The sequence below is a fragment of the Centropristis striata genome, chromosome 9 (genome assembly GCF_030273125.1).
Source record: "Centropristis striata isolate RG_2023a ecotype Rhode Island chromosome 9, C.striata_1.0, whole genome shotgun sequence".
NCBI classification, from domain to species: Eukaryota; Metazoa; Chordata; class Actinopteri; order Perciformes; family Serranidae; genus Centropristis; species Centropristis striata.
Window position 1 is genome coordinate 27283142 of NC_081525.1, and position 14068 is coordinate 27297209.

At 36.0% G+C, this 14068-nt stretch overlaps 1 protein-coding gene across 1 annotated transcript; it reads left to right on the top strand.

Annotated features, from left to right (window-relative positions):
* Positions 1-4371: 4371 nt before the first annotated feature.
* Positions 4372-13690, top strand: cluap1 (clusterin associated protein 1). Its single transcript, XM_059341918.1, has 13 exons — positions 4372-4594; positions 5964-6031; positions 6131-6242; positions 6439-6523; positions 6613-6792; positions 7527-7622; positions 8043-8126; positions 8236-8369; positions 9040-9181; positions 10908-10977; positions 11093-11203; positions 11313-11362; positions 13424-13690. Exons 2-13 carry the CDS (start codon positions 6010-6012, stop codon positions 13598-13600), a joined length of 1263 nt encoding a protein of 420 aa, XP_059197901.1. The 5' UTR covers positions 4372-4594; positions 5964-6009; the 3' UTR covers positions 13601-13690.
* The last annotated feature ends 378 nt before the right edge of the window (positions 13691-14068 follow it).

Genomic DNA, 14068 nt, shown 5'->3' on the forward strand with positions numbered 1-14068 from the left:
GACATTTTAAAAATGTTAACAAGGTCATAAGTCATTGTTTAACCAGTTGCCACAAAGCCAGCATTATTAGGGAGCTGTTACACAAATACAAGCAGTAGGTGAAACCATTACTGTCAATGATCTAACTCAATTCACCATAAATAGTAATAGTAATATTGCAAGTGCATGCACAACTTTTACAACAACAATGAATAAAATATTGCACATAAGATGTTTCTGTTATCTCTGTGACTACATTCATGCTTGAATTCCTCAGCGTGTTGGAAAGTGTCTGTTCATGTTAGGAATGCACCAGGCCATAAACCACTTCCTGTGAAGATCCATATGCCTCAGCTTGTTGAGATCACTGATAAGAGTTGCTTCCCATTTGTTATCAGTGTGGGAGGATCCTGTTCAGTAAATGTGTAATCTTTGACACAATACATTTAGTTACATGAAAAATAATAACAAGAAAATGTCAAAGTTTGGCAGCAAAATTGACACTTACCATCACATAACAGTACAACTAAGTTATTGATAGATAAATGTGAAAATGTGGGTAATATACCTTAAATATATAGATTTTTTTTAAATGTCCGTAAAATAACTAAACTTTTTTTACTTTAATATGACAGTAATTGACAACTTTTGCTGCCATTTTTTTTTTTTACAATTTTTCTTTATGATTTTTTTCTGGATTTTTTTTTTACATCAAATTCAAAGATTTACTGTAAAACAAAACAAAAACAAAAAGACAAAGAGTTGCCTAAATTGCATATTTAGCAATATGTGTCTTTTTGTATTGTTACGCAGAATTCACTGTAATACAACATGCAGGACCATTAAGCAATTCAATAATGTTGAAAACGACAATGTCCTATCATATTACTTTACAGATTCAAACTTTTATTTTATGGGTAATATTTGTAATAAAAGTAAGTGATGTTTGCACTTAATGTAGAAAAAAACAAAACAACCCCAGTAAAATAATACAGTAGATTTCTGTAAAATGACTATTTTACAGTTTAGGTCACAAATGAACCTAAATAAAAAATATAGACAAGATCCTATTTCTTTTAACAATTTACCTCTAACTAGATATCAGATTTAACAGTTGCTTGCCTCTGCATCATTCACATCTCACTGTTTTTTATTTACCTGCAAATATGATGTCTTAAATATTTCACGTTTAGAAGTTTTAGCTAATTGATAAGATAAAAATTCAGTTTGGGAATGGTGATGCAAACATCCATGAAGAGTGACAAGTCATATTTGATCTAAATATTTTTTCAAACTAGCTTTTTAACATACTTGTACTATAATGAGTATGCTATTAAAATAGTGTTTGCTGCTCTAAGTGTATTTTGAATTGAAATACTGTACTTTATTTGTTGTCTTTCTTTCATTTCTAAGTTGTACATATTATTTCTAACGATGAAAGGGGGTGGTATAGTTTTTTTAAATTTTCTATTCAAGTTCACGCAGACAGTTATGACCATTAATTGTACTACTCTGGGTACTTTTCTACACATGTTACTAAATCTTGTGTTATTTTTCAGTAAAATAATCTTACTTACACTTGAGTAGGACATTGTTTTTATACAATTTCTTTATTCAGTTTCTCATTTAAGGCCCTTTAAAATGAGACATATGAGAATAAGAAACTGTGATTATATCCAGTAATGTGTAACTATACATTAATTAGTATTGAAAAATGTGTTGATTCAGTGATCAACGATTCAATATCATTGATGCAAAGTGAGTATCAAAACCATTTTTAAGCTTTTACTTTTGAAATTCTTACAATTATATATTGATTCTTTGCATGAAAAACATATTTGTTTTTGACTTATATGTAATAAAAGAGCTCAGTAATGCAATTGTAGCATATTTTAGTTGTTTTTTATGAGTTGATATCAATGTAACTGTTTGTGTTAAATGGTCATGCCTTATTATCTCGAATCACATTGCAGGAACCTGAATTGAATCAAATCAAACCTTATTACAGCAGACTTTGTCATATTAGTAACTACTGTATGATTGCAAAAGAATGAATATATCCTATAGTGAATTAGATGCCTAATATCCAGCTATTAACTCTATGGAGTCTGGGGCTATTTTGTACATTTTTTAATCCTTTTCATCCTGCCTGTATACACCACTTGATGTTTAAATGCCATGTTGGTATATTTTTTAGCACAACCTCACCTATATGACCTAATAATAATCGTTTTTTTTTATTCTGACTTACTGGATCAACATTTTGAACCAAAAAGAAACCAACGTAAGAAAAGAAAAGAAAAACCAACATAAATTTGATCTTGTGATTGTGTGTGATCCTGTCATCCAACTCTGGTTTTTATTCTAGTGGGACTCGATTTAATTTGTGTCTTGTGTTTTTAGCAGAACAATTTTGGTCATTTTGTGTACTTTTTAGTCCTTTAGTCCAACATACATTTTTTTTTTACTTTCAAAACACTACCATGCTCAATAAAGAATTTTAAATGTTGCAAATGTGAACAAAGGTTGCAAATATAACATATAAGAGAGTTACATCCAGTTCTATCATTTTATACTAAATATATTTGAGCTTGTCTCCAGTTTTACTTGGTATATCATCATTAAACTGAAACTGGCCTCATGGAGTTTACAGCCAGAACTTTAAATTTACAGTATGGCTCCACGCTGCTTTGTTTTCTAGTCTGGAAGTGATGAAGAAGTCATGATTTGGAGCTTTTAGTGACTCCAGAGGGTTAATAAGGTAATTATGCTGCATTAAAGTATATGTAGGTGTATGCTGACACCTGCTGATGACTGAATGTCAGTTCAAAATTCAGCTGCACACACATGGCTGCCACACATCCATTATGGCTGCCAGTTACATGTAACCAATAAGTACAACAGCACTTCATATCACATGAGGGTCATTTATTGCATTTTCTTAATCTTTCACCCATTCTCACTATACAAAAGTAAGCATAACATTTCCAGACAGCCCGTCTCCCACAATAAACTGCTAACTGAAAGTCTCTCTTTAACGCTGTGGGATTGTGCTTCCGTGCACATTGGTCCTGATTCCCTCAACCACCTCCATGTTGCTGCTGCAGCTGCTGTGCTTCAGCCCGGAGCTTCACCACTCATCCGCGGCCCTGTTAGAGTCCTCGTCCGCTACCGCACAGTCCAGGCGCTGAACACCGGGAAGCGCCAGGTCCCTTTCGTTAAGCTTCTCCAGAAACGAGGAGAGCAGCCGTTTGTTTAAATGGTCTGTCAGGGTCCTTTCCTCCTCGACCCGCTCCTTGGCGACGTTTCCACCCGACTCCACTTCCTCGAGCGCCTCGGTGTCCGTGCTGAGCTGCGGAGGGGCCGGCCGCTGGTTCAAGGACAAGCCGTTCGAATGCTCGTCCTCCCCGGACTGCTGCTCCGTCCAGCTCCCGGCGTCCGCCCCGGATTCCGTCTCCATTCGCGATATTAAAGTGGTCTGCAGGGCGGCATTCTCCAGCTCTTTGAGGCGTTTACTGTGGAGGCCGCAGGCAGGAGGTTCATTTCCAGTCGCGCTGTTGTTGTTGTGAGCTGGCTCACCAGTTTGCTCCATCATGCTCTGCGTCAGGAGTGCAGCCCATAGATATGAAAGGCTTCTGTGGCGCAGACTGAGAGGTGGCGCCCCTCTGTGGTCACCCAACATACTGCACCATGCACCATGAACACACTGCAGCAAAGAAGTGGTGGAGAGAAAAGTATTCAGTATACCTTCACACCAAGGTTATCGAAAAGTGACGAAATAACCAAAAGTAGAATTGAAAAAACATTTTCGTTAACTGAAATAAAAATAAAATATAATTTATAATAATTAAAAAAAAAAAAGATAACTAACTGAAACTGTATTGTACGGAAGAGGATCAGGGCCATACAAGAAAAAATTTAGTTCTGACTTTATTCTCAGAATTCTGACTTTAAAGTCAAAATTCTGAGAATAAAGTCAGAACTCAAATATTTTTTTCTTGTGTGGACCTTATCCTCTTCCGTGGTGTCGTGAGGTTACAAAAGTCCTTCGCTTTGTCAACTTTTTTCATACGTAAACCTTTTTGGTTGATATGAAATCTATTTCATCTATCTGGTTTTATGACTTAATAAACTTATTGGGGCTGACTGGATCAGACAAAGGAAATAAAGGAAACATTTATTGTGACTTTTTTGAATCTCACACCCAACAAATACCCCATTCCAACAAAATTACAACTAATAAGAACTAAACTAAAACAAAGCATATTCCAAAAAATAAAAACTAATTAAAACTAGAAAACTCACTCTTTTTGTTTGTCTACTTTGGGAGGTGGTTTTATAACAAATTTACATCAACTGGAACAGCAATATGCATGCACAACACACAATAGATATCCCTTAGCAGTTTTAAAGCAGTGTGCACTTTCTGCACGCTTGAAGAGTCCATCGAACGATATTTCCAAATCATCAGAAATATTTTATGTTTCTGATGCTATAATAATAAAAAGGTTCGCGCTATTCCTTTTGACCGCGTTGATCTTCCGTAGAACAAGGATTGGTTTCCATAGAGACCATCTATCGTGTAGGCTTGGAAATAGCTCCAACACAACAACAGGTAACAAACCCATTCTAAGGTGGATATTATATATATATGTATATGATATGCTGCATTTGCTAAACGTCAATCAAGTCGTTTATAAAAAAATCTTTTAATACAGGCTCATCTGCAGTTAACCACCAGCGACACCAAGAGTTAGCTTGTTGCTAAGAAGCTAGCCAGGCTATAACTATGCTAACCCAGCAGCATTAAAACTGTTGTTAACCTTCATAACTCTATTCCTGGTTAAACTAACACTATCTCATATTGATAAATCTACAGGCTTAAATAACTATATACTATACTGCAAGATTATATTATTAAGATTTCCACCATCTTTAAACGATGATGGCGATGGGGATTTCTAGTTGTACGTTAAGTTAATCAAGTCAATTGTATTTACATTTAACAAGGCAATTTTACAAGGAAAAAAACAATTGCTACTAAACCATTTTTTGATAGAGTGGTTATGATTTAAAGGGGGAACTAAATCTGAAAATTCTGGCTGTACCCACAACACTCAAAAGTCAATATAATGATAATAATAATACCCTTATTTATAGCACCTTTAAAAACAGTGTTCACAAAGTGCCTTGACAGAACAAGCATGATAAAACTGCAAGAATAAGAACCAATAATGAAGAAGAAATAAAAATATAAAATTATATATATATATATATATATATATATATACACACACACACACACACACACATGTACACACTTATATACACATACATATACATATATACCATACAAGTTAGAAAGACCAACATCACATGAATGCAAGTCTGTAAAAATGTGTTTTGAGATGTGATTTTAAATAATTTAGTGATTCAGAGAGCTTTAGGTCCTCAGGCAGGGCATCCAAAGTCGAGGGGCCCTGATGGTAAACGCACTGTCACCTTTAGTTTAGAGCCTCGACTTTTGAACAGCCAGAAGGGACCCGCCCGAGGACCTAAGGCGGACTGGCGGACTGGCGGACTGGCTCATAAGGTGTCAATATCTCTGAAATGTAACTTGGAGCCAGCCCCTGATATGCTTTAAAAGTTATCAGTAAAATCTTAAAATCAATTCTAAAACGAACAGGGAGCCAGTGAAGAGGGGCTAAAATCAGAGTAATATAAGATAAATGATTGATAAATGTGATTATATTTTGCAGGACATATCAGTTAGAATCAGAAATGTTCTTGGACTGTTGTAGACTGTTCTTCTTATTATGTTATTCTTTTTATGCACTATTCTTTTGTTGGTTTGTTTATTTATGGTCTTTTAAAAAATGTATTGAAATGTTCGACATCAAGATCAATCAATCAATCAATCAATCAATCAATGTGAGTAAGGAGCTTGGTTGTCTGTAACTTCATCCTCTCTTCTTTGCTGCCAGAGGAGGAACCAGTGTATCTTCTGCTGTACTACTCTGGCAGGTCAAAATGTCCTTCAGAGACTTAAGAAGTAAGTGACTGTATGTAATTAACATCACATAACGTAGGTGAAAATCTGTGTTTTCTGTGTTTGTACATGTTGATAAAGGAGCTGCATATCATTTGACAGATTTCACAGAAATGATGAGGGCATTGGGCTATCCTCGGTTGATATCTATGGAGAACTTCAGAACACCAAACTTCACTTTAGTGGCAGAAATCCTAATATGGCTCGTAAAGAGGTATGTTTTGCTTTACAAATTCCACATTTTTCCAGAAAAAAAAAAAAAACCAGACCATAATCTGTGACAGTGTATTTGTTTCAATGTGTTTTTTTAACCTCACCTACTGATGTGTTGATAAGAGTTGCCTGGTTTGGATCAAATGTCTGCTCGTTGTATTTTACTCCGTGTCCCTCTCTTTCTCCTTTACATGTAGATATGAGCCTCAGATGGACATTCCCACTGATGTAGAAACCGAGTCAGACAGAGTATTCTTCATCAAGGCAGTGGCCCAGTTTATGGTGACATCTTTTCTTAAATGTATACAGAACATACAGATAACTCTCAGCTGTTGAAGGCCTGTTATAACCAGTGTCTCACGTGGTTGCAGGCAACTAAGGCTCACATCAAGTTGAACACCAAGCGCCTCTACCAGGCAGACGGCTATGCAGTGAAGGAAATGCTGAAGATCACCTCAGTGTTGTACAGTGCAATGAAGACCAAGCAGATGGCCCTGGGAGACCGCCTCGAGGAGGACAACAACAAGTTCAAATTCGACCTCGGCTCACGGGTGAGATGCAGTTATTTTCCATCATGTTAATGTTACTTTGTCCTCATTTTATTTTCAAATCGTAATCAAAAACAGAATCAGAAAGCCTTTATTAGGGCAGTTTCCACTACCGGGCAATACACAGAATGAGGGGGGTCTCACTCGCTGAAACACCCCTAATTTGAATACGAGCAGTCCGGAGCCGGCTTTTGTCGGAACTCTTTTAGTCCCTGTAGAAGAGCAGGGTCTTTTTTCTCCCCTGAAAACAGCCTGGTTACTGATTGGATAGATCGCTAAGTAGGATGTGACGTAGTACTCTACACGACAACAACACACGCCATTTGTAAAAGCAGCATAGCCAGGCAGCCATCCGGTCCTGCAGCTCTTTGAGACGGTGTATGCACACCCACCTGTCTCACTGGGGGTGTGAAGCATCGTAGGCGTAATAACTTAATAACAAAGCCATGTGCAATTTAGCAGATGTGAAACAGCATCTAGTTGGTCACTGTCAATCTCACTCACATGTTTGTGGACTCTCAGATTAAAACAATGTTGTCAATTCAATATTTGACTGTATACTATGACAATATAACACTCCATGCAATTAAATATTTTTGTTCCTTCCTTTGTATGAAATCCTAATATATTTAGCTTTTTGCAACTCTGATTCCATATCCAGATAGTTGTCTAGCTTTTATAAAATCCTAAATAGAATCAAAAAACTTGTTGCTGATTCGTCTCTGTTTTCACTTTAGATTTCAGATCTTAAAGCGGCACGGCATCTGGCATCTGAGGTCACGTCTAAAGGAGCATCACTGTATGACTTACTGGGAAAGGAAGTGGACTTAAGGGTGAGGACAAACACAGATACAAACAGACTTTCCTTGATCTTTAGTCCTCACAATCCTTGACAAAAAAGAAAATGTTCGGGGTTTCTCTTAGACCCAAAACTGGATGTAATCTTAAGAAACACACTATTTACTATCGTGTTAAGATAATCCTTTCAACCTGATTGGTATTTTCTTAAAGAAACTTTTGTCTTCAAGACCAATTTGACCTAAAACTGCCATTGGCCATCAAGCAAGTTTTAAGCCATACGCTTTTTCTACTGAGACCTCTAATGAGGCTGATAACGTAATGTGTCTATGTTGTGCTTTGTTTTACTTTTAGCGCTAAACTACTCACAGATGATAACAGCTGTACAATTGTAATGCAGTCTATTGCATCAATGACTAATAATCTAATAATCGGCTGTCTTTGTTTTTCCACAGGAAATGAGAACTGCGGCCATTGGTAGACCGCTGGAGATCAATGAGACTGAAAAGGCCCTGAGGGCTGCTATCAAGGAGGTTTTGGTACGTATTCATCCTGGCAGTCATCTTTTCTTTTAATTCACACAGGACATGTTTTCATCAGTGGAACGGTACTGAATCTGCCAACATGTCTTGTGTGTTTATTGTCAAGCAAAGTGTGGAAAAGACCAAAGAAATGCTGAATAACGTTGTGTCTGATGAGACCAGTCTGGATGCTAAGATAGAAAAGAAGAAGCAAGAGCTGGAGAGGAATCGGAAAAGGCTCCAGACACTACAGAGTGTCAGGTCAGTCCACAGCCTGACAGGGAACAGCCACGCTCAAAGACAGGAATGATTTACAACCACTTTACAAAATAATGCTCACAGTAAATCATTTCATCTTTTTGAGTCAGATTATTTGCAATCTTTGCTCAAAACCTTTTAGTCACTCAAGTTGTACTTTATCTAAACTTTTAACCTTATGTTGGGAATTAAGGATGCCTCTTTTATGAACAAATGATACCATGCACAGGGCGTCAAATATGTAAATAAAAGGGCGTTATCATAAATGCTTTCCTTCCCATAAGGATATCAAATATGTAAGGATGAACCTGAGCAACACTTGTGTGGATCTCACGATTCAAAAGTGTTGTTAGATGGCTATAAGAATTATTAATAATTATCATAAATAGTTATTAATTATAAGAAATGATAGGACTTGATTTGCTCTAAGTCATAGCTCGTTGGGGCACCATCTGTACAGAAAAAAATATAGCCAATTGGGTACATTACAAAATAATACTCACAGTAAATCATTTCATCTTTTTGGGTTCGATTATTTGCAATCTTTGCTCAAAACTGTTTAGTCACTCAGGTTGTGCTATATCTAAGCTTTTAACCTTACTAAAGTTTCCTTTCTGCAACCTACACCAAGTCTGTGCTCACCTCCTTGTAAGAGTTTTTTTTATTTATTTAGGCCGGCCTTCATGGATGAATATGAGAAGATTGAGGAAGATCTGCAGAAGCAATATGAAACCTTTGTGGAGAAGTTCAGGAACCTGTGCTTCCTGGAGTCTCAGCTGGATGAATACCATCGGCTGGAGCAGGAGAGGTTTGAGGTGTGTTCCTGACAAGGTTATAATAGTTTTTTTATTACTTTTAGTTTTAATTTTCATTTTGTTTTCAAATTCAGTTAGTGTTAATTCGTTTTTAGAGTGAGTTTGCTAGTTGTAATTAGTTTTTATTTTTTGGAAAATGCTTAGTTTTAGTTTAGTTTTTATTAGTTTTAGTGTTAGTGTTGGGGTATTTGTTGGGTGCGAGATTCAATAAGGTCACAATAAATGTTGCCTTTATGTATTTTGCCTTCTCCATCTCAGCTCCAATAAGTTTATTAAGTCATCAAACCAAATAGATGTAGATGTAGATAGATGTAGAAATAGGTTTCATATCAACCAAAAAGGTTTATGTATTAAAAAACCAGAGAATGATGAAAACGAATTACATTTTCACTATAATTTTATATAGTTTTAATTAGTTTTGTGACCACAAAATACAGTTTCAGTTAGTAATCGTTTTTGTTTTAAATGCTCGTTTTTATTTTTATATAAGTTAACAAAAATGTTTTTTCAATTCTTGTTTTTGTTATTTCGTTAGTTTTCGTCAACCATAATATCCTTGGTTTGTGATACATAGAACAGTGATCCTTCAAATGTTTTATCAAAGTACTTCCTATGGAACTGCTTATATATTATACACTCTTTCTGAAACAATATGTTTGTCTCAGGAATGTTGTCTCAACTTTCAGCACAACCTAAAGATATAACCTAGCCAAGCATAAATAAAAAAGAGAGGGTGGAATTAACAATAAAAGCAAGTAAAGTAAAAAAATATATATATATAAATATAGCATAGGAAAAAAACATTCAAATTAGAATATGAAAAAAATACTATAGAATATAAAAACAAAAATATGGTTAAAATGTCCAGGTTTAAGAAGTGATATATGTGCAGACTTGGTTTGTTTCACAAAAATGAACGCGTTAAAAGAATTGACACATTTTAATCACACTTATTTTTGCACCGCGGAACGTTTCTCACTGGATGAGTTTCAGGCGGACCGATTATACTGGAGCACCAACTAGCGTTCATGAGTTCAAACCACAGTGAACATGAAGGAAGAAGCTGATGAGAGCGCTTTGGTTGGCCCCGTGGATGATGGGATATTTTGTTACAAAAAACCAACGGTGTTTTACTTATAAAAATATTATTTAAAAAAAGTAAAGTAAGTAAAGTATTATAGTTTACAGAAGGTCTACCTACCTATAAGCTACCTGAATTTCTGAAATGTACTATATTTCTAAATATGCTATTGCTACACTTAATGGCAAAAATTGCACTGGTCTGTTGGACTTGAACAAAAATTAACAATATTTTTGTTGCTTAAGCTTATGTATTCAGTCATTATTCAATGGTATACTAAAAATCCATGTGAAAAAAATTACTTCTCACTGTTCTCAGGTCAAATATTTATATGCGATTACAATGCGATTAATTTCAATTAATTAATTACAAAGCCTCTAATTAGTTAGATTTTTTAATCGAGTCCCAGCTCTAATATATATATATATATATATATATATATATATATATATATATATATATATATATATATATGCTGGCCTGTAATCTTGACAATAGAAAAGACAAATAAGACAGTACTGTTTACAAACACAACCAGGAGTAACTCATACTTTGAATGCAGTCAATGGAGGAGAGTAGAGACTGGAATTAAGAATGCCCCTGTTTAGCAGATCATATATGTTTGTCTTTTTCTTTCCACTGCAGGAGGCTGAAAACACACTGAGGATGATGCAGAACCAATTGAAGGAGGAGGAGGATCTGACAAGGAGCTCCTGTAACCAATCACACACACACATACACTGACATGACAAAAACTTAAGTAATAGTCATAACTTTTACCCCTTTTTATGATCTCACACACTTATTTTTATAAAATATATTTCCTGCAGTGAAAGATGAGGATTCTGACATGGATGTTCCAGAAGATGAAGGTTCAGACAGCGACATGGACGAGTGTCGACCTTCTAAGCCACGGCCCGCACGAAATGGCATCATGGCAGGTATGCAGAAAATAAATTCTGATTTATGTTACATAAAAAGTTCCAAAAAATCTGTTAAAAGTTGTAATCAAACCCAACATAACCTGTGTTGCCTCTGTGTGCACCGCAGGAAGAGGAGCTCGATTCATCGGGAACATGCAGGGTGGTGATAGTGATGAGGTTAGTACTGTCAAAGCAACATCAATTACCGTAGTCTTTTTTTCTTCTTAAGTTAACAAGCATCTCTTTATTTTGGGTATTGTAAAACTTTTTTAGCCGACTTCACTTCCATTGGCCCTAGATGGCGCCCTCTGAGTTGTCTCTTTTGCTCCAGAACGTCATGTTGTTTACTGTTTTTGTCCGTTTAAGCCAAATATCCTGTGCACCAGCTCTGATCAGTTTCACTTCTCTTTGGGCTTCTGTTTGGCACTCTGTTTTATATCTTATTTTCATCCACTTGTATTTTAAAAGCCCCCTTTAGATGTTTCCAGAAGGTCAATTCCCCCTGCCAAAAAACAACGGAAAGGAAAGGTTTGTGCAGGACCAGGATAGTTCACCCCTTGTTCTTCTGTGTATTTAAAGGAAAAATCCATTCTCAAATTATCTGACATAGTAAGGATTGTTCACGCAGACCAAGGCATGGATCCTCTTCAGCTGCATGACATTGTCTATCTCTCATGTGGGTGATTCTCATGAACATGGTGCAGCTCATAGCAAAAATCCAAGAGCATTGAATACATATTTTCTTTTACCCTTTATTACATATACAATCTAAAGACACTGTATATATTCCAACCATTAAACTCCCAGCGAGGTTGGAATTGCCTATTTAATTTATACATCGTGATATATAAAGCCTGATAATCTTTATAATATCCAAATATTGTTATTATTATGATGGAGATATATTATTCACCTCTTTACATTTACTAAAAATGATGTCCTAGTCAGAGGAGCATGTGGCAGCGCTGATTGGAAATGTTTCTATTGGGTCAGAACCGCTGGTGGAGGAGACGCTGACGCTCCGGTGTCCAGCAGGATAATAATAACAATAATAACAACGGTAAATAACAGAAAACAACAACATTTAATAGACTCAGCTAGTATTCTGGTTAAAGAATTTTACGGTCGCAGGGTGTATTTATTTTAAATGATGTTTTAATGATAAATTATGTAGCCTAAACATGTTTTGCTTTGTCACCATTAAAAACAAAAACACCACAGAGTTTTATCAGCTCCAGGCATCGATACAATAGTCTAAGCTCAATTCTCAGACTCAGACATGTGGACTTCACGCTGACTCAAACTTGCGTAAATGAGCTGAGAGCAGACTGAGATCTGATCGTAGCCTCCGCTCACGTCCACATTGATAAATGCCGAGGCTTGCGTAGAAATGATCGTACGCCCACTTTACGCTCACTTTCTGTCTTGCGCTCGTTTGATAAATGAGGGCCACTGTGAGCAAAATTAATTAATTAAATTAAAAATAAAGAAATAATGATTATTAATTAAAAATCACTTTATGGGTATAAGTGTGGGGAAACCATTACATTTTTATCTGGACGCATTACGGAAATGAATTTATGCATCAAAAATATATTCAAAAATATAGAAAATATTATTTTAACATAAAACAATGAATTGTGCCTTATTATGGCTGTATTGTTCATTCATATAAAAGTGAAATATAATTACTTTAATAAAGTATGTCCTTATAATCTTCACAGACATGACTTAGACTGGCTTCATGAGAATCACCCATGTGGACAGTTTGTTGCAAACCTCACCACCATTGTTAATGTTGTGGACATTGAAAGAGGAAGACAGATTGACTGGAATGAGTCTCTTCTGCTATGTATTTTGGCCTGCATCATTTTTTTTTAATTGTGGCAGATTTTTATGAACACGGTCGAAGTGTTTGGAATGGATCTTTCATTTAAATTAGGTAAATGGTTTAAATGGTCCCTGTAGTTCTCTGGCTCAAGGTGGACATGTCCCAGTTCATCAGTTCTGGACTGGGTGTGTTGTCTTTACAGCCGAAAAGATTGGTTCAGTGATTAGACCCGTCCGATTGAGGTTTTTGTGAGAGATTAGCTTGTTCCGTGTTAGTTCAGTGTTTTATGTCCATCCCTTTTGTAGTTCCACATTGTGTGTTGAATAATTGTCCAGGAGACAACAGACTGAAATCTCTGTTTTGTAATAAATCTAATTTTACGTGTCCCTGCTTGCCTGCTGTTTCAGACTGAAGACAGCGAGATTGATGTGGACGAGGATGATGAAGAAGATGATGAAGGCGAGGAGGAGGAGAGTAAGGATTTGGAGGAGGACAGTCTGGAGGGCCCAGTGCCCAGGGGGGCTCGGCCCTCCAAGGGGGGCCTGAGGCCGCCTCTGCTGGAAGAGAGCGACAACGACTTCTGAATGAACGCAGATATGCTCATCATCGTGTTAGTTCCCATTTTTTAGTACTTGTGTAAACTGTTTACCATAATAAAATATTAACATTTCCTATATCTTGTTTGTTTGTCCATTGACTAAAGTATGACAGCAGCACTAAATGTTATTATCAAAAGACTCATATTGAGTCTATGTATTTCAATATTGTTCAATTTTTTAGTTTATACTCGACTACAGGGGACAACACTACTTTTAACTCTTTTTGACTTTTTAAAATTTTTTGACATACATTTTTCATTTGTATCGAAATGAAACAAAAAGTAAAATGCTCATAAAAATAAGTAATATTTGCAGCAAATGAAAAGCATAAAGCAAAATAAATTGTCAACCATGGTTTATTTGTTTGAAAAGGAATGAGAAGTACATTTTTATCAATTCCCACTCATTCTCCATACGTTTTTAATTGGTTTTAACCAGCTTTCTTATTGGTGT